This window comes from Saccostrea cucullata, unplaced genomic scaffold, assembly GCF_032062105.1.
Source record: "Saccostrea cucullata isolate Sc308-1 unplaced genomic scaffold, CSIRO_AGI_Scuc_v1 ctg297, whole genome shotgun sequence".
NCBI lineage: Eukaryota > Metazoa > Mollusca > Bivalvia > Ostreida > Ostreidae > Saccostrea > Saccostrea cuccullata.
In genome coordinates this window covers 272503-293578 of record NW_026929962.1, presented here as the reverse complement: position 1 = coordinate 293578, position 21076 = coordinate 272503, and the positions used below count along the sequence as shown (strand labels likewise).

At 33.8% G+C, this 21076-nt stretch overlaps 1 protein-coding gene and 1 pseudogene across 1 annotated transcript; one reads left to right on the top strand and one right to left on the bottom strand.

Annotated features, from left to right (window-relative positions):
* Positions 1-2616: 2616 nt before the first annotated feature.
* On the bottom strand, positions 2617-8780 carry LOC134282556 (lysM and putative peptidoglycan-binding domain-containing protein 3-like). The gene is made up of 2 exons (XM_062764956.1): positions 8335-8780; positions 2617-4747 (listed from the first exon to the last, which is right to left on the bottom strand). The coding sequence occupies exons 1-2, from the start codon at positions 8611-8613 to the stop codon at positions 4175-4177; spliced, it is 852 nt and encodes a 283-aa protein (XP_062620940.1). The 5' UTR covers positions 8614-8780; the 3' UTR covers positions 2617-4174.
* Positions 8781-11098: 2318 nt separating this feature from the next.
* On the top strand, positions 11099-19760 carry LOC134282555 (NFX1-type zinc finger-containing protein 1-like; annotated as a pseudogene).
* Positions 19761-21076: the final 1316 nt, after the last annotated feature.

The window sequence follows — 21076 nt, the reverse complement described above, 5'->3', positions numbered from 1 at the left end:
GTTTTTATGGTTTTGTTGAACGTTTGAGCTTAATAACTGTCCGTTTTATCTCCATATCTTATATAATGTTCAAGAAAACAGCATTTCTTGATTCCGAAGCTAATAATATTAGGCATAAATATTTTTTTTAAATGTTATTTTTATTTAAGATAATTTAGTTGTTTTGTTTCATCCTTTGTTCATAAGAGGAGAAGAATTAAATGCAAATTTCTTCTTTATTTGGTACATTCCTTGGAGATGTTATTGTTTGTGTGTAAATCTTGTGTAAACATGTAATATCATGAACAGTATACTCACTAAGGTGCTTGCAACCATCATTGTTCATGATTATATCAGCGGTATAATCTGAGATTTTACGTATTTCAACGGAAAATTATATTTGTGTTGTGTAATCTTTTTTTCACATTCTGACAAATATGTCATGTAGTTTTAAGCGATCTACCATTGATAGGATTGAGCAATAAAAAAAAAGGCCCATAGGCCACATCGCTCACCTGAGTAACTTTGGTGATGCATGCCGTTCTTTACCAGATTTCCTCCCTTGTAATACCTAATGTGGCCTCGCCGTAACCCCCCCCCCCCCGTCACAATTTTAACAATTTAGAATCTACACTACATGTACCCCAGGAGGCTTCCACATAAGTTTCAGCTTTTCTGGCTTTGTGGTTCTTGAGAAGAAGATTTTTAAAAGTTTTTTTCCTATATATTTCTATGTAAAATTTTGATTCCCTATTGTTTTTTAAAAATTTTGAGTCTTCACTACCCAAGGTTGCTTCCACATAAGTTTCAGCTTTTCTGGCCCAATGGTTTTTGAGAAGAAAATTTTTAAAGTTTTTTCACTTGTATTTCTATGTAAAACTTTGATTCCCTATTGCGTCCCCGCCCTACTCTTGGGGTTCATGATTTGAAGAATTTAGAATATACACTACCCCAGCTAGGATGCTTCCATATAAGTTTCAGAGTTTTTGCCCAGTGGTTCTTGAGAAGAAGTTTTTTAATGACCCCATTCTATTTTTGTCTTTTCTTGATTATCTCTCCTTGTGAAGGAACTTGGCCCTTTCTTTTATGAAGTTCACCATTTTTGATCCTCTATCAACATAATTCTATGCAAAGATTAGTTAAAACTGGTTTAGTGGTTCCAGAGAAGAAGCTGAAAATGTTCAAATTATAGCACATGATGGACAACATGTCACACAATGACAGACAAAAACAACTAGAAATTGGTTACTGCTACAGTTTTGCAGCTAGCAATTTTACATTAAAAAAGACTCTTAGGACCTAAAAACAAAATAACCAAGTAGACTCCCTCTTCCTCTCTCATTATCTTGGTATCAATCCTCAAAGATATGTATAAAAGTACTTTGTAATAATCAAGTAACTAAAATACTTTATATAGTTTTATTGTTGTCCCTTTTATTCTTGACAGATTTGTAATTGATCTTATTACCAACACCATCACAGACTTCACAGGTTATGCAATGATTATGATATACCATTTTAAACAATCGATGGTATAATACAACCTAAAAATTGAATATGACAGGCATTGATCATTAAGACGAACTTTGAAAATGAAAAAAATAATAATAATATCTAAAGATCATAAATTGAACTGTAATACTTTGTGCTAATTCACACATTGCCCAAAGAAATGTTTAGTACACTGAATTTCAGGATGGTTAATTCCAGCCACTTCCTGTTAAAGCAAATTTTACAATCAATACCCACACTAATAGAAGTTTGACTGCAAAAGCAAAATGACAGTCATGGATTGCAAATAACGTTATTTTCAGGTAAATGAATATTTGATAAGAACAAAACAGTGACATTACACCAGCCATCCACTTTAACAGCTGTGGGTGGTGCCTGCATGGTCACCTCAAATCTTGTCATGCCAGTGATTCTTTTCAAACATTTCAATAAATAATCATATAAAAATTCAGACCTGGACCAATAACATAATTAAAAATTAAAACTTTTTTGAGTAACCATGGCATTGTCCTTAGTGTAGTCTACTGTGTGCCATTTCAAATCAAAACTGTAAAGTTTTCAAAAAATTTCAAAGTCTTTTTTAGTAACCAAAAAAAAATCAAAAACTGATGCACTATTAAATGTATCATCAAAATACTGCCAAAAGGATTTTTCAATAGGAAACATCACTCTCTGTGTGCCATCAAATTAAAACTGCACAAATGTAACCATGGCAACACCGTAAGGTATTTTATGTATCTTAGTGTAGTCTACTCAATTTTTGTGAGGAAACGTTGGAATTTCAAAGAAAATAGCAATATCCCAATGCAAAAGATAAAAGTTATATTGAAATCTGTAGGAGGAGTAGCGTTTTAAAGGAATTTCAAATAACCACATTAAAAAAACTGCACTATTTTATGTAATGTCACCCAAGTGAAATCAGCATACCATAAAACTGGAACTTTTAATTGTGCAAAGTATCAAAGATTACTATTTATAAATTAATAAACTTCTTCTTTTTTTTCATCATTGTCCTTCTTGTGTGAAATAATGAAAAAAAGTCAACAAAAAAAAAAAATTTTGTGAGGATGATTGTTAAAGTAGCAATACCTATATAAAAATACACACTACTGAAAAACTCAGGATCACTTTTGTCGCAAACTGTAAATCTCAAATAAAAGAAAAAATAAATTTCAATAAATATTACATGAACTATTCAAGGATAAGTTTTATATAATTATTTAACCTAAAATTACAATAACATCTCATTTTGACATCTTAAATTATACATGGCCTATTTATATGGTTATATTCATGGAAACAACATACTGACATAAAACACAGATGTTACTAACTGTAATATTTGCACTGCATTTGTGTACATCTGTCCATTTGAAATATATATTACACACAGAGATCCAACTTCACAAGGTAGCAACAGGTAATCCCATATATGTATAAACAGTACATCAAATGCTGGTATACAATTCTCAAACCCAACAACAAATGTAAATGTACATGTACAATCTTGGCTTCACTCTCCATATTTTGAAAGACATAAAGCAAAAAAGCAAGGATGAGAAAATTAATATTTGACACATACATTTTACAGTGATACTTGGTCATCATTTAACTTCAATCACTGAAGTTTTGATAATTTCTTGTTTTTTCCCAAAAAAAATTACACTTAAAAAACATTATACAGGTTGACACCAAAAAGTCATTTTTTTTTTTCAAAATATTAAGCAATTATTTTACAGCTTGATTTACCTTCAAATAAACATATACAAGGGTCAACAACTCTGATGTACAATCTAATAACAATTTCACACTGTGAACTTCACTGTTGGCATCAGTGTTCACACAATTAGTTCTATACTTAGTATTTCTACTGTCCTTGAAAATAACTTCAACATCAAATCAACGTGTATAGCATTTCAAACAAAACAGTAAATGTTAATGAAAAAAGTCAATTGGCTATGTACAGCACATACTATTACAGTTCTCAGATAAGCTTGGACATTCAATTAGGTGTGGCATTCTCGGCACAACCTAATTAGCGTCTGTCAAATGGGGAATAGATTCTCATTGGTTAAGAAATTAATAACATCAGGAACTTTAAATTGTTGTATACAACGATGAGATGAATTAATCTCCACCTCTTTGCTGGAAGTGACAATGTTATTGGTTATTCAATATACTAATTGGCAATGACCCGAACTTCTACCCTATGTATATTTCAACAGTGAAAGAAATCTGTGTAAATTTCAGAAGCTAATTATGTGACATTGAGAAGGCCATGCCTTACTGAAAGTCCAAACTAAAGTGGAAATGGTTCTAAGTGTCTTTTTTGTTTGGGGAATTGCATGTATACTGTCAGTTTTCTACATGATGTAAACATTAAAGCATACACTGTATAAATATCAATCAGATATCCAGCTTTAAATGGTAATTGAAATCATGATTTTTTTATGAGACACAGACTCTGAATATAACAAGTCCATGGGTCACAAGGCTCACCTGAACCACAAAATATCATATTATTGGTATGTATTTCGCAAGTTGATCAATATGCACCTATACACACATATACCTCTATGTAGATTACATAACACATTCTCACAAACATTTTATATGTGCTTTTAAATGTATTAATTTTTAACAATAGATATGTCTTAAGTTTAATCTCTAATGCTCTTCTTCATCATCCTTGACTCGTGGAATTAAAGTGACCTGTGAACCATAAATAACTTAAAATTCCTAATGGAATCAAAATAACAAGTATGACCATGACAATTATCATTGAACACCATGTGATACCACAGTCCGCACCAAAGAACTTCCTCCGCGGTGGAGGAATCGGCTGAATGGATCTATTGGTCAAAAGAGAGACAACTTCATCCAGTGACTTGTGATTTGTTTTCGCTGATTTACAGATTTTTGCCAGGTCTTTATCCATGCTGCGGAGAAATCTCCTGGCATCTTTGGACTGGTCACCAGTCTGGCTTCTGATGCTGAGAGATTTCTTTATTAACAACCTCTGAGTATCCGGGTCACTCATATTACAGGTAGACTCTGAGTCTGACTCGTTACAGGTGTGTTCTGTGTCAGTTTCATCCACAACTGTTAATCCATTAAACTGAGGCTTTTCTGACTCTGTCTTTGTTTTAATTGTTTCTGTCAGAAAGGAATACTTTTTAATTGGCACTTTTATCTTCTTGAAAGCATAAAACTCTTGATCCTGAATCATGTTATTAATTCTCTTGATTTCAGCCACCTGAAAAGGAAGAAAATGGTACATATTTTATATATTCTTCAATGATTTTAGAAAACCGGTAAAATTACATACCATATCCAGGTACTTAGGAATCATGACTGTTCATGGTGGGACAATGTGCATAGTTCAACCTAATACATGTACCCATACTTTGCACCCCAGGAATACAACTTTGTCAACATATCAGTTCATTGAATGGTGATAAATAAAAGGTCTTTAGTGATAATGAAGATTTAGTTGTTGCTAAGAACTCAAATGAAAAAAAATTATTATACAACATATCAATTAGAGTCTAGATAATAAATTTACTCTATAATGCTTTTTGTTTAAAAGAAAATGTTCTAGTCCATTCTCTATAAAATGTAATTTACATAAAATAGCGAGCGAAGGGAATAGCACAGTGTCACTCATAATTGCAAGTTTTTTTGGCAACACATGGGCAAAGAGAAAATTCAGACTTTGCACATTGATCCAAACAGTTAACCCTTTAGCTCCATTGGAAGAGCACTGGACAGGCATGTCAGACACCCCAATTTCAATCCCCACCAGAGGCACATAAAATGTATCTGTTCAAGTGTTCAGTTTCAGATTTTACGAAACTGTGTTCATCCCATTCGCCACATTGTTTTCAAAATTAGTTCCAAATATCTGACGTTTTCCATGCTTTTTTTTTTTTTTTTTTTTTTTTTACAATTTTGATACTTTACATGCAATGAAAATGTCAGAACCACTGCCATTGAGAAAACTGGAAATTTTGCCACCTCTAATCGAAGTTATTTTGCAATACTTGCAAACTGAATTAAAATGCAGAATTTATTACATGTATTTATCAGTAGCATAATGCATCAAGTACTCACCCATATCACTGAATGCAAAGAAAACAGCCCTCCATATTTCAATGCAGGACTTGCAAGATTTTAAAATACATGAAATAAAAACAAATCTCGACAGTTGTCTAAAATGTTTTCATCAGATGGTATATTTAATAAATGAACAATAAAAACAATGCTGGTAATTACTTAAAAGTAATGTACTACAGAGTATTAATAAGTTGTAAGTTTGCCTGTTAATTCGGTTCGTAAGTATCTAAAATCATCCTGATAATGCCCCCTCCAATTGGTAGGGATGTGCGATTTTATCGGTATACCGGTATATCGCGATTTCTTGTTGCGTGATACGTATCTTGATACGGAGACCTAAATACCGGTCTTTAGGTACATATTATAAAGTCCAGAAATTATTAATTTATTTGTTCAATCTTTCAAATTATAATTACAGAAAGTATAAAAAATGTAAAAAGTGAAAAGAACGGCATATTACCGTCCAAACAGAATTGATTTTATATACATAAAAATTCCAAGAAAGTACAATTTTGTTTTTCTAGCATATTTTTTAGCAAAATAATGACTTTTCATATAAAATCATTGTAAAAACTGCTTTTAAAAATATCATGATATTATCGTGATATTGTGGGAAAAAATTGTGATATATCGCGATACGAAATTTTTGGCGATACCCATCCCTACCAATTGGAGGCAATGAATTCCCAGTTTTCGTTATGGCACCAGTTCTGAGGTTTTCCAGTCGCAAGGAAAAACTAAAATATCAAAACTGTTAAAAAAAACAGAAGTCTCTGATGAGACTGTAGCTCAACTGGTCTGTACGTATAACACAGGAAAAGTAGCACTTGGATTTGAAACTTTCCAACAGGCAGCAACAAATAGAATTATGTATCTTAGTGTAGTCTACTTGTGTGCCAAGTTATATTGAAATCAAACCAAAATTGTAGAGAGTTAGCGTTTCAATGGAATTTCACAGAAATTGTTATGGAAATTGTTATTTTTAGTAACCATGACAACAACGTTCATCGAAATAAAAACAGATGCACTACATTATGTATCTTAGTGTAGTCTACTTGTGTTCCAAGTTATATGGAAATCAGACCAAAACTGTAAATTTTCTAAAAATTTTATTTTTAGTAACCATGGCAACATTTTTAAAGTAGGTATTTCATTAGTAAAAACCGGAACCACACTGGATGTGATTTTTGAACTATACTGGTTTGACTTTTACGCGTTTTAAATATCCGGTAACGATTTTGCTCGAAGTCGCTCGTGTCAACAAACGTAAAACGTTGAATTCAGTTGATAAATTAATTAAAAAGAGAAGACTTGGAAAACTTTTCGATTGACAGAGAAAAAATTAGGTAATAAAACAACATTTCTGTGAATGATACATGTGTAATATGCCGCGCCGATAACACGGACTACGAACATGCTACATCAGTACATGAAAGTCGGGGCGACGATTGTCGGTGGCCAAGTTAAAGATAATATTGATAATTCGCAAGAAAATAATTACTACGATTTGACTTAGACAAATTTAATTAATTTTATCCATCACAAATCATAAATTCACCTTGAATAATAATTACTTCATAAGACGCATACCCCCCCCCCTTCAACCGGCTTACCCAATAATCACAATGCAAAATTATCTTTAGGCTAGAATAATAATGATTATATGAAAAAAGTTGATTCACTCGCAGCAAACTTACTTTCTTTAACAAAAGCATCCAGTTTGTGAGAATCAGTCAATCAAAAATGTGTATTATCATTGTTTTAAATATGTACAACCTTGTTAATACAAGTATACACTCACACTTTATGAGAACTACAGGAAAATGTGGCAATATATTACTTTTGGAAGAATGAAAACATGGGGGTCCCTTTAGTGTAGAGCTCATACCATGAAAAGTAATGCGTCAACATATAATTTTTTTTAGCTTATTTTTTTTCTTAAATGTTATTTAGTAAAAAGAATGCAAATTTTTGAAGTTTGAGTCCATAATTTTTTCTAAGATGACCGAGTTTGACCTCTGAAGCACATTTTCTCATATTTCATTTTGATACGTTAGCCCAGCAAAGTGCAAATAATTATAATAATTCATGCAAAACAATGAATATATATGGTTTACTAACAGGTTTCTACTCTAAAAAGTTGAATATTTAGACTTTAATTCATTTAAATACAACAAAATGTTAAATTTCAGTATTTTACATTTCGTGTAATAGGCAATAGCGAAAAAGCAAACATGTTGACATATAATTTTTCTTGTGTCTATCCATTGCTGGGATGTATATCTAACTTATAAAAGCAGATTTTTTAAGATTGAGCCCATTTAGCGCCGAGTGTAGAACTACCTTAAAGTAATTTCTATAAAAATTCTATTTTTAGTAACCATGGCAACATCGATCATCGAAATTAAAAAACGATGCACTATTTTATGTATCTTAGTGTAGTCTACTTGTGTGCAGGTTATATTGAAATCAGACCATAACTGTAGGAGGAGTACCATTTTGAAAAATTGTTTACAGACAGATGGACGGACACCTTACCATCACATAAGCTCTTCTGGTCTCTGACCAGCAGAGCTAAAAAGCATGGAAAACGTCAGATATAACTAATTCAAGACATCATTACAAAATTTTTAGTCTAAGCGAGATTCATAGTCAGAGACTAAAGATTTTGTACTGTTGCCTGAAGTGTGAATATGTTAACCACATCAAAGAAAATTGAGTACAAACCGGACATCCATACTGTAATGAAAGACTTCGTAATGTGTCGCCTTCAGTAATTTCTCTCTCATAGTAAAGCTGTTCATCATCCTCTTTAGAAATGGTCTTTGGTCCCCCTTTACGCGATCGCACGTCTGACATTTCAAATTCAACGATCTCATCTTCCTGGACATCTGCATCACCAAACACATAAACTTTTGATTTTTTAGAGTTTTGAACCTCTGCACCTAATTGTTGGTAGCTGTAAGGTTTGTTGTTAGCATTCTGCCTCGACTTTCTTGAATTCATAACACATAGACTAGGCCTTTATCATGATAGAAAGTCTGTAAATATGATCATATTGCAAAATTCTAATGGAAATATATTTTCAAGCTATACTTTACTTCATTTGTCACATTTTTGAAGCCCTGTAATGTATCGAAAGTAAAACCGGAAGACGAAACGCGTCAATGCAAAAAAATATTGAACATCGAGCCCGAGAGTTAAATCGTTTCCGGTATTGTGTCAACATTCAGAATTAGTCTTATTAGAGACAGAGAAATGGTGTGTATACCCTGTATAGTGATTCCTGTACTTCTGTGGATCTTCCACAAATTTATTCAACCACTCATCTCGACTTTTTGGCCATGGAATAAAACATCGAGCATAAAGGATGAAAAGGGCAGCATAAAAACAGATCCGGTAAATATGCAATGATAGTGTTGTAGTTTTACTTTATATTAAATGATTTGCTGGTTCTTTTCTTAGCCTGTGTTTAAACTGAACTAGAGGTACTGTGAGCAATGAGCTCACTAAATGATACCCCCGCCTCCCATATGAATAAAATGGCAGTGTCCATGTTTTGCTATTGGAAACCCAAAATATAAATAGGAGGTTCACAATGGCAGTATGTAATAAAGATTCTGGGAGAGTCTCATAAAATTTCAATCAGTGGTATGAGAGGAGTTGCAGATAAGAGATTGGTACCCAAAAGTGTAATGGACGGACGGACAGCTAGACAAACAGATGGACAGACATCCCAATTACTAAATACCCTCCCGCTTTTTCAAGCGGAGGTATAATAACTGGCTCTTTATTAAAGTTTTCTAAATCTCATTATTTGAAATCGTAATTATTTTCAGTTATATTTCAATATACACTGTATTGCTTGAATGTTACACCACTAAGTAAATCCATTTTCGGGATGTCCGTCCATCTGTTACGCTTTGGGGTACCCATCTGTTCTTATCTGCAACTCCTCTCATACCACTGAATGAAATTTGATGAGACTTTCACAGAATCTTTATTACATATTGCCATTGTGCACCTCCTATTTTATTTACTTTTTTACCCAACATATATTATTGGTTTCCCATAGCAAAACATGGTCACTGCCATTATATTCATATGGGAGGTACGGGGTATCATTTAGTGAGCTCATTGCTCACAGTACCTCTAGTGTTTATACCATATTCAATAATTGTAGAAATCTACACATTGATTTGATTATAACCATATTCAAGCTATAGCAATGCTAATATTTCATAGTTCGATACAATTTACTTTCCTGATGTAAAAAAAAAATGGTATGTAGAGTACTTTGATACAGAATTTGTATTCATTGAAAACCTAGAATAAACCAACAGAAAATGGACTTCATCAAAATGGCACATCGACAAAATTAGAAGCGTCAGCGGAAGGAGGAGGCGGCAGTAAGAAGGAGAACTGACCTTTACATCTGAACCCCCCACTGTCAAATAATTGTGTCGCCTGCAGAAATTTGGTGGTAGTAAATGTCACCATATACCACATTGAAGCCTTATGCTGATTCTAGAAGATTAAAAAAGAGAGTTCCATTCATATGTCTTCTATTTTGATTGAAATGCTGCATTGCATATTTTTTTACTAAGATAAAAAGGAGTTTCTTATGAAATTGTTATAATGTAAATTATTGATCCTTGATTGATTACAAATCTTGTCTATAAGGATATACTAATCAGTCTTTAAATTTAATGAAAGAATTAGGCTAGAAGTAAAAAAAAAGTCTTGTGAGAAGAATCTTACAAAAGTTTTTTTTTTAATATATATTATTATTGAAAGACATTCAATTTAGTAGTGGTAGTTGTCTTTCTTTCTGAATTCATGTTTGATATACAAGTAGTTTTATTAATATTGGTTTAAATAGCCAAAGGAATATCTACCACCATCATTACCTTACACCTAATATGTACTACTGCATGGTGGTACTTATCAATACTTTCATAGAATGAATCTTTTCAAATACATTGTATGTACAAAATTTACATACTGTGATAGAAGAACCATGTCAGGCATGGAAGTCCTATCTTTTTAAAATTTTTTCCTTCATCACATCCAGTGTAATACTACAATAATATAATTACCTGTAAATTTATATTTACACTGTACATTGGTTGTTGTATTAATTACATTGTTAGATAAATCATCTATATTTACTGCTTTTGTTCTTTTATGAATATTTGATCTAAAAAATCAATAAGTTTTCTATCTAATTGGAACAGATAGTGAAAAGCCTTTAGAAATCTTATTTACATAAACAGATAGATTATATTCTATTGCAAATCAGGCGCAGGCGCTTAACGTTTTTAGCCTTTCTTTTCATAAATAACACCCCCCCCCCTTATACTATAGGGGGATATTTTTATTTATAAAAAACGTCAACTCAAGTGCCTATGAAATCAGGTGAATGTTACGGGCCGTGGTCTCATTTTGTCAGTACAACAAACTGGGCATCATATGTTATCATTTATTAGATAAAAGATAACTACAGATCTGCGCTTGGATTTATAGCTTTATTATACATATCAACAAATACACTTCAATGTGAAGCGGTATAAAATAAGTGAGTAACATTTAAAAGATTGATACTTTTTTCCTGTTATAATTATAATGATTAGGCCTCTTTGGAATGAAATAGTTCATTGAAAATATATTGTTCAAAAGTGTGAATCATTTATTTTAATTGTTAAAGCAGCCAGTTTATTGTTAAATTTTCCATTGATTAAAATATATTCAGAAAAAATTCTTGTTGTTGAAAAGTTGAATCATAACCCAAAGACCCAAGAAATATTTGTTAAAGTCCAATATCTGCGACATTTATTCATGTCTTTACAAGGCTGAAATATTGAAAGCATTATTACATAATCGCTTTTTGAATATGCCTGGCTTACTTGGTATTGAAATCGAAAGCAAAAGAAGTACAGGAACTTCACAACACTACGAAAGATTTTGACAGGTAAAAACTTTTTTAAAAAATAAAAGCGACGATTATTTATAAATTTTAATCTGAAAAAGTACAGACTACAAAAAGGATGTCCAATAAACGAATATCCCATCTTTCAGGTCCGTAGGAAGCAAATTCATTTTGGAAAGGGGGGGGTACGTCATATTTTGTAATACTCTACAAAAATAGTAAAATTTGCTATTTTTTTGCATTTTTGAATACCTGATGCCCCCGTTGGTAACAAGCGGTAGAATTTTGTGTTTCGGGGGGGGCAGTATATTATATATATTTTCAGTTGGGGACACTTTCAACTACCTAAAATTCCCAGAAAAGCAAAATAAAAAACAACAGGTGTTTGTGAAACACTGATGCCCCCGTATGGCAACATAGCGAAGATAAACTTTTCTTAAATGCCAAAATATACATTTATTGGTACCTACCCAAAGTAGGGTCTTCTCACTGGAAATACAGTTGAGAAATATGAAAGCCCTAGTAGCTCCACCTGTTCAAAAGTTATGGCCAAGGATAAGATTTTGAAAGGTAGGTCAAGCCTGAAGGTCCAAGGGTCAAAGTTGTTGGTTTCTTAAGAAAGGCCTAATGTCACAAGAATTACATGTGTGAAGTATGGTTCCAAGCCCTAGCCCTATCCGTGCAAAAGTTATGACCAAGGTAAAAAGTTATAGCAAAGGTTAATAAAAAGCAGGTCAAACTCCAAGGTCAAGATCAAAGTTCTTGATATCAAATGAAAGGCCTTGTCACAAGGATTAAATATGTAGTAAAGTATGCATACACTATCCCTAACCCTTCAAAAGTTATGGTCAAGGATTGTTTTTTAAAAGTAGGTCAAACTCCAAGGTCAAGGTCAAAGTTCTTGGTATCCAATGAATAGTCTTCTCACAAGCATTATATGTGTGAAGTATGAAAGCCCTAGCCCTTACCGTTCAAAAGTTATGGCCAAGGTTAATTTTTTTTAAATAAGTGCGGAAATCTCCAAGGTCAAAATATCAAAGTTGTTGGTATCCAATGAAAGGTTTTGCCACAAAGAATACATCTATGGAGTATTAAAGTCCTGGTGTCTACCATTCAAAAGTTATGGTCAAAGTAAAAGTTTGGAATTTTTGTGTAAAAGTGGGTCAAACTCCAAGGTCAAGGTCAAAAGGTCAAATTTGGTGGTAATTAAATACACATGTGAAATATGAAACTCATAGCTCTACTAAATAAAAAAATTATGGGTATGGTTAATGTTTTTTGCGAACAAACAGACAGACAGACGGACGGACTAGACAAATAAAACTATATACCCCGAATCTTCGATTACGGGGGTATAAAAAGTCAACAGGGGTTTAATTAAGGGGGCACGAGCATATAATACCAATATTTCCTGTAGTATTACTACATGTTTTCATTAGTATACTGTATGTTTTCTATAGTATAATATGTATAATATCGGCAAAATTATTGATAGCACCCCCTCTCCGCGCCAACCTCTCCTCTCCGCGCCCACGGGTTCCTACGGCCATGCCTTTTCAATGCTATTATCTTTTTTCCACGTTTACAGATTTATATATAGCCAATCCAGGTATGATATTTACTAACCAACTATTATCCCACACTCTGTCATTATAAAACTGCACAACTTTACCCCACCATCGTTGCAAACCACGGCCAAAATGTGTGATCCTCTCCATTCTGAGAGAACAGTATGCGGACCGTGGCTTGAGATGATGCTACCCCACCGATGTAATATTTATGAATTGTTTGTGCTTATCAAATTCTTGTTTCAATCACCACAGGCCTTTGGATCGCTCAAATCCGACTTTTTTTCTTAAAAAAAAGGGGGTATACAAGTATATCATCGTCGCAAACTACGGCCAAAATGTACGAGAGCTATATGCGGACTTGTGGCTTGAGAGGATGGGTATATGTTTAAATCACATATTTTCTGGGGGTCAAATTTTCGAGGTTTTAGGGGAAAATATTCGTTTGAGGGGATTTCATTTCCTGGTTGAAAAATGTTTAGTAGCAATGCATATGAAATTTTACATTTCGAAGTAGTCCTATATTCGTGGGTCTCTCCATACCTAAACAAGGCGTGTTTGTGAAACACTGATGCCCCCATATGGCAACATAGCGAAGATTTTACTTTGCTTAAATGAAAATTTAATATATTGGTAGTACCCAAAGTAGGGTATTCTCACTGGAAATACAATTGCGAAATATGAAAGTAGGCCAACGTTAAAGGGGCATGGACACAGTTTCAGTTGAAAATTTTACAATGTATTTTTCCGTCTTTTATGTTTGCAGATACTTATTTTTAATGATTATCAAAAGTTTGATTTTCAGTTGTTGAGATACAAGACAGATTAAGAGCTCCAGACCTTTGTTATGCAAAGAAGGCCCGTGTTATTTTTTGTTTACATAGGTTAAATATGTTTATATATGTTCGTTCAAACTTCAAAGCAGATTTTTTAATAAAGAACGTAATTCTAAATACCATTAGACAGTTTCTGATGATTTACTTAATCTTGTTTTGTTATAAATATCCTAGTGATATTTTCCATATGTAAACAAAAACAAGGCACGAGCTTGTTTACATTATGATGAGTTTTAAGTTCTGTATCTTCTTTGTAAATCAATAAATGAGGTTCAAATTTTTGCTGATCATTTGAATTGCCTTAAATAGGAATTGTAAACATTAAAATTAGTTTTTAAAAAAAAATCAGTTGAAACTGTGTCCATGTCCCTTTAAAGTTTTTTCATAAGTACGGAAATCTCCAAGGTCAAGGTCAAAAGGTAATTGGTATCCAATGAAAGGTCTTGAAACAAAGAATACATATGTGAAGTATGGAAGCCCTAGCTCTAACCCTTCAAAAGTTATGGCCAAGGTTAAATTTTTTTAAAGTAGGTCAATCTCCAAGCTCACGGTCAAAAGGTCAAAGTTCTTGGTATCTAATGAAGGGTCTTCTCATAAGGATTACATATGTGAAGTATGAGAGCACTAGCCCTTAGCGTTCAAAATTATGACCAAGGTTAAAGTTTTTTTCAAAAGTACGAAAATTTCCAAGGTCAAGGTAATTGGTATCCAATGAAAGGTCCTGCCACAAAGAATGCATATGTGAAGCATGGAAGCTCTAACCCTAACCGTTCAAAAGTAATGACCAAGGTTAATTTTATCTAAAAGTATGTCAAATTCCAAGGTCAAGGTCAAAGGGTCAAAGTTCTTGATAGCAAATGAAAGGTCTTGTCAAAAGGATTAAATATGTAAAGTATGAAAGCACTAGCTCTAACCCTTTAAAAATTATAGTCGAGTTTTGCGTTTTAAAAGTAGGTCAAACTCCAAGGCTAAGGTCAAAAGGTCAAAGTTTTTGGTATCCAATAAAGGGTCTTTTCACAAGAATTACATATGTGAAGTATGAAAGCCTTAGCCCTTACCGTTCAAAAGTTATGGCCAAGGTTAAAGTTTTTCATAAGTACTAAAATCTCCAAGGTCAAGGTCAAAGTTGTTTGTATCCAATGAAAGGTCTTTCCACAAAGAATACATATTTGAAGTATAAAAGTCCTGGTATCTACTGTTTAAAAGATATGACCAAAGTAAATGTTTGGAATTTTTGTGTAAAATTGGGTCAAACTCCAAGGGGAAGGTCAAATTTCGTGGTACCCAAAAAAGGTCTTTCACAAAAAATACATATGTGAATTATGAAAGTCATAGCTCCACTAAATCAAAAGTTATGGGCAAGGTTAAATTTTTTCGGACAAACAGAGAGAGAGAGAGAGAGAGAGCTAAACAGACGGACGGACAGAGCACAAACTATATACCCACGAAACTTCGTTTACGGGGGCATAAGAACAACGAAAATTGAACCCCCGCGAAGTAAGAGATTTACAGTATTTTTTACGTTCACCTTTTTGTAAGTCGAATTTTAAAGCGATCTAAATGCCTGTGGTTTCATCACTCTCGTACAGAGTTTATTATGGCGCCACGTCATATTATGTAATGTTTTGGCAATGTACCCTGCTGTACTTTAGTAGATTCTCAGAGAGAATTTTAATAAATTAACTATTTGTTATCTTATCTCGGACAAAGACATTAGAAATGTAAATATAAAATTAAAATGGAAATACTAGTATATTATATACACAAACTGGAGTGTTGGCCTGTGGAAAGTGCCAAAATAAATAACTTCAAATTACTGTAATTAGCTGAATTTACAATCAATTTGTTCATCTGTAGGTTACCAAGAAGTTATGACAATGGAAAAAAGATACTCCCTCTCTGATCTGGAGTGTTTCAGCAGCCTTTCTGTTTATCAAATATTCGAGAGCCCCAATTGGTCTGATGAGCACTTTCAAGAAACTGGTTTATACTTGGATAATATTGACCAATATTCAATTATTTTTAGTGTACTTGCCAAAATTGTTACTTGTGATAACCAGTTGTATCAAGTTCAAGTGGCCAAAATTCTGTCAAGAATAGCTGAACAAAAGTTTTTCATACACATAAGTAGTCTTCTGTGTAGGATCGAGACAAGGTCACCAACTGCTAATGAAGAATTGATGGAAATACTAGAAAATGTTCTTGTTGTTTTACGACAGGTATGTTGCAAAATTCCATCGAGAGCTCTCGGAGGTTTAGGACTTTGTACCAATATAACCCATACGACTGCGAGACTAATACTGTCTAGCAATACAGACACATTGGCTAATCGATTATCAAACATTAAGAATGAGGCAGAGGCCATTCAAAGTAGCTTGTCTGAAAACTCCGTCAAATTCCACGTCGAAAAAAAGGACAACAATGATCAGAAGAAAACACCAAATGATTTTCGGAAAATTCCAATTATACCTTCAAGGGACGATATATTCCATGAACCATTCCTGAGGGAAAATTCAACAAATGGGCATTACGACAATTTAGACCATTATTTAGACGTCCAGTTCCGACTTTTAAGGGACGATTGCATTGCCCAGCTGAGGAATGGAATTTTAGAATACGTCGAGACAAAAGCACTGAACACAAATAAAGAAATTAAAAAATTACAAGACGTAAAACTTTACAAAAATGTTATTATCATTTCGAAAGAATCATGCACTGACGACCATTTATATAAAATCAAATTAGACGAAAACCAAGTCAGTTGCATTAACTGGGAAAGAAACAATAGACTATTGCTAGGATCACTAGTATGCATGTCGCCCGATAACTTTAACACACTGTATTTTGCTGTAATCAAGAATACGGACTACAAAAGGATAAAAAAGGATTGCACGTTAAAAATAAAATTTGGAAGACAGGATAAATCAGACGTCCCAATGCATTTACCGATGACAATGGTTGAAAGTGCAGACTTTGAGTCTTATAGGCATGTCTTGTCTTCTTTACAGAACATCTACTATGGAGATTTACCATTTGGAAGATACTTACTAGGGGGAAAAAGAACATCTATCCTCCGCTCCATGTGCAAGACAACACTGATATAGAATACGACTTGGGTCCTATCATTTCCGGCGACTATATTTACAAGAAGTCTAGGGGATCTGGTAAAGACTGTCGACTGTTTAAAGTAAATTCAAAACGATGGCCCTCACCAGAGCAGCTAAATCTTGATGAATCACAGTACAGAGCATTGCGATTCGCTTTGATGAGAGAATTTGTCATCATCCAAGGTCCACCAGGTACAGGCAAAACGCACGTTGGCTTAACGATAGCAAAATGTTTGCTACACAATCGGAAGCACTGGATGAATGAACGAAAAATAAATCAAAAGTTTTCTTCGTCCAAGAACAATTTTGGAGATATAGAACTCTTCAGTGAAACATCTTCAGCAATGTTGGTAGTTTGCTACACAAATCATGCATTAGATCAATTCATTGAGGGGATTGTGAAGTTTTTAGATCCTAAAAACAGAAGTCAGTGGGAAGCCAGACTTGTTCGTGTTGGCTCACGATGCCTAAATCCCACAATGGAAACATTCTTTTTAAAATACAAACGAAGACACCTGGTTGGTATGAAAATAGATGAAAAAGGCTTTTTGAATAAGCTTCAGGAATGCCACGAAAGAATGCTAAAAATCAAATGGTTGCTAAAAAGTCTTATGAGAATATTTTTGGTGAACAAATTTTAATGGATTGGGTCAAGGAGGTTAAAACATTAGTAAAAACTGAAAATGAGTTCAATATGCTACAATGGTTGGAAATTGATTGCGAGTCATTGTGTCAATCTACATTGAAAGAATATGTAAAACCGGAAACAATTCCATCCAAAAAGAGCAAAAACATGCCTGAAAATTTCCACGATAAAGACGAAGAAAAAATTGCCATAGAAACAGAGGCTGAACACATAAATAAAGAGCGGTATATCGATGACGAAGATTATGAGGTTTGTGCTGAGTTTGAAGAAATAGGGGTCAGTTTCGAATTGATAGCTGATACAGTTTTGAAGAATGGTGACTTTGATGAAACGTTTGCAAAACTACTGAAAGAGTCCATCAGAAAAGGGAAAAATAATATTCTGAAAGATGATGTTATGAGAAAAAAAGAAGTTCAAGAGTTGCTAAGCCGACCTTGCAAAATACCTCTAGAACAGAGATGGCGAATGTATCGATATTTCATTCAAAAGCTAAGAAGGAAGGCGGAACACCTCCTGGATGTAGAGAGAATCAAATATCAAGAAATCTCCGTAAACTATGCACGTGAGAAAGAGAAGATTGATCGCGAAATCCTTGCACATTCAGCAATCATTGCTATGACTACTTCAGGGGCAGCTCGTTATCAAGATGTTCTGAGAGAAATAGGTCCCCGCATTATAATAGTAGAGGAGGCAGGCGAGATGTTGGAGGGACACATAATTGCAACATTGAACTCCTACTGTGAACATCTCATTTTAATCGGCGACCACAAGCAATTGGAGTCCAAACCAGCAGTATTTGAACTAGCAAGAAAATATCTTGATTTATCGTTGTTCGAGAGAATGATAAATGTAGGTTTGCCATATGTTTGTCTTGAAAGACAGCACCGTATGCGCCCGGAAATCTCTCAGTTGATACGTCCTGTTTACAAGAAGCTAGTTGACAATGAAAATGTACTAGATTATAAAAACGTCTTAGGTATTGCAAAAAACGTTTACTTTGTGTCACACTGTGCTGAGGAACTTGCCGAAGAAGACGCCCAAACATACTCCAATGAGTACGAGGCGCTTTACATTGAACGCCTAACAAGATATCTCTTAAAGCAAGGCTATCGCACAAAACAAATTACTATTCTGACACTGTACTCTGGACAAATGGTTTTAATACAAAGTTGTATGCCAAGGAGCGAATTTGAAGGAATTAGAATTTCAATTCTCGATAATTATCAGGGAGAAGAAAATGACATTATTCTCATTTCTCTTGTTAGAAGCAATAGGGAAGGAAAAATGGGTTTCCTTGATATAGAAAATCGAGTATGTGTTGCATTATCTCGGGCCAAAATTGGTCTCTACGCTATTGGCAACTTCGACTTCATACAGAAATTTTCTTACAAATGCAAACTGTGGCCAACCGTTTTAAAATTATTGAAACAAAGTGGAGCACTTGGAAAAGGCGTTCCGTTAGTCTGCAATCATGGATCAACCATCATGCAAGCTGTAAATATTGAAGATTTTGACAAAATCCCCAAGAGAGGATGTTCCCTGAAATGTGAATTTAGATTAAAATGTGGGCATGTTTGTAACTTACACTGTCATCTAAGTGACCCTCGTCATATAGAAATTACATGCAATAAACGTTGTTCAATGCATTGTGACAGGGGGCATGTCTGTAAAAAGCAATGCCATTACCCTTTCGACTGCAAATGCAGTATTCAAGTAAAGAAATGCCTCCCATGCAACCATTTGTTAACAATGGCTTGCCATACACTGTATTAAACCAGAAACCATTCGATGTAAAATTCAAGTGGGCAAAGACCTTCCTTGTGGACATAGAGTTGTGATGTGTTGTTTTGAAGACCCGATGCAATATACATGTAAATGTGATGCCACACCTGATACACGCGGAAATGATAAAGAACTTATACAAGGATATTTACCATTTAATCCTATCAAAAACTAAGACCAAAATGCAGAAGGAAAAAGAAAGGGTTCTGTCAAGTCAAAAACATAAAACTGTAAATTATGCTCCATTATTTTCGAAAACTATGTACGAAGGATACAAGAACGAATACAAACACCAGAAGGGATGCCTTAACAGGATTTAGCCGTAAATAAAAAATATGATTCATCCAATAAACCGTTCAACATGGAAGACTTCCCAGTTTTTGAAAAAGGGAAATGATTCATTGTGGATTTCGGTCTCAAAATTTTAAAATTTAGAGTGAGCCTGTAATGCACTGTATGCATAAATTGTTTAATGTGTACTTTAAAGCATTAAGAGGTTTTGCTAGAAGAAGACAATATTTACGAAATTGGTAATCAATTATATAACTAGTCATTTCCTGAAGAGAAACACGTTATTTTGACAATTTTTAACCATTTACCAGGATGTTAAAATATGCTTTTTTCAAATAAATTACAATTGTTTTTATACCAAAATTGACTACGTAATATTCCTTCTACATGATAACACGCACGGCGGGAACGGTTGACAGATGCTCTCTCCTCCTGGACACCTGATCCCACCATTGGAATTGTGGGGTCGGCATTTTATGCCCAGTTCACAAATTTTTGTATGTAAGTTGAAAATACTTTTTAGCTCACCTAAGTTGAAGGCTCAAGTGATCTTTTCTTATCAAAATTTGTCTGTTATCTCTATCCTCTGGAGTCATGATTTTGGAAAAAAATTTAATCTACAAGTATCTGAGGATGCTCCAATATAAAATCGTGGCTCTGCTATTCTCTATTCTTGAAAAGAAGATTGATTGCCCATTGAAGCCCCATCCTCCTCCAAATATTTATGATCTGATCCGGTGGTCAGTATGTAAACAAATTTAAATCTACACAACTTATGGATGCTTTCATATTCATGACTGATTATGGCTTTGCTGTTCTTGAAAAGATTTGTCCTATGTTAAACTTGGATCACCCATAGCGGCCTCACCCTACTCTTGGGATTCGTGATTTGTACGTACTGAATGTAAACAGCTTTCACATAAATTATATATTTTCTGGTCCATTCAATCTTTGGAAGACTTTACATGATTACATCTAATTTTTACTTTAACTCTTAAATATTTCCCCTTGAGAGAGGCTGTGGCCCTTCATTCGATTTAAGGTAAGTCACTCCTGAAATTTGTTATATCAAGGATTTTTTGAGAAGTATATTTTGGACAAGTACTCATAAAGTGTAACTCAAAATCGCAAAGAAAATAGGGGGTCAGTGTGCATCCTACTGATCTACGGTACATTTAAGTTGACCTTTTTGCACTTAAATTTCATCTCTTTGGTCAATTACTTTAACCCTTATTATATTTGATTAGATGTAAGCATGGCTATATATATAATCTTATATTACATAAAATAGTTTGAATAATATTTATCAA

What these genes read in the sequence shown, in the direction of transcription:
- LOC134282556 (XM_062764956.1), bottom strand. Translation starts at nt 8,613, where the DNA reads ATGAATTCAAGAAAGTCGAGGCAGAATGCTAACAACAAACCTTACAGC. An exon ending in CATTACAGTATGGATGTCCG is followed by an intron (nt 4,748 to 8,334) that starts GTTTGTACTCAA and finishes CTTCCTTTTCAG; the next exon opens with GTGGCTGAAATCAAGAGAAT.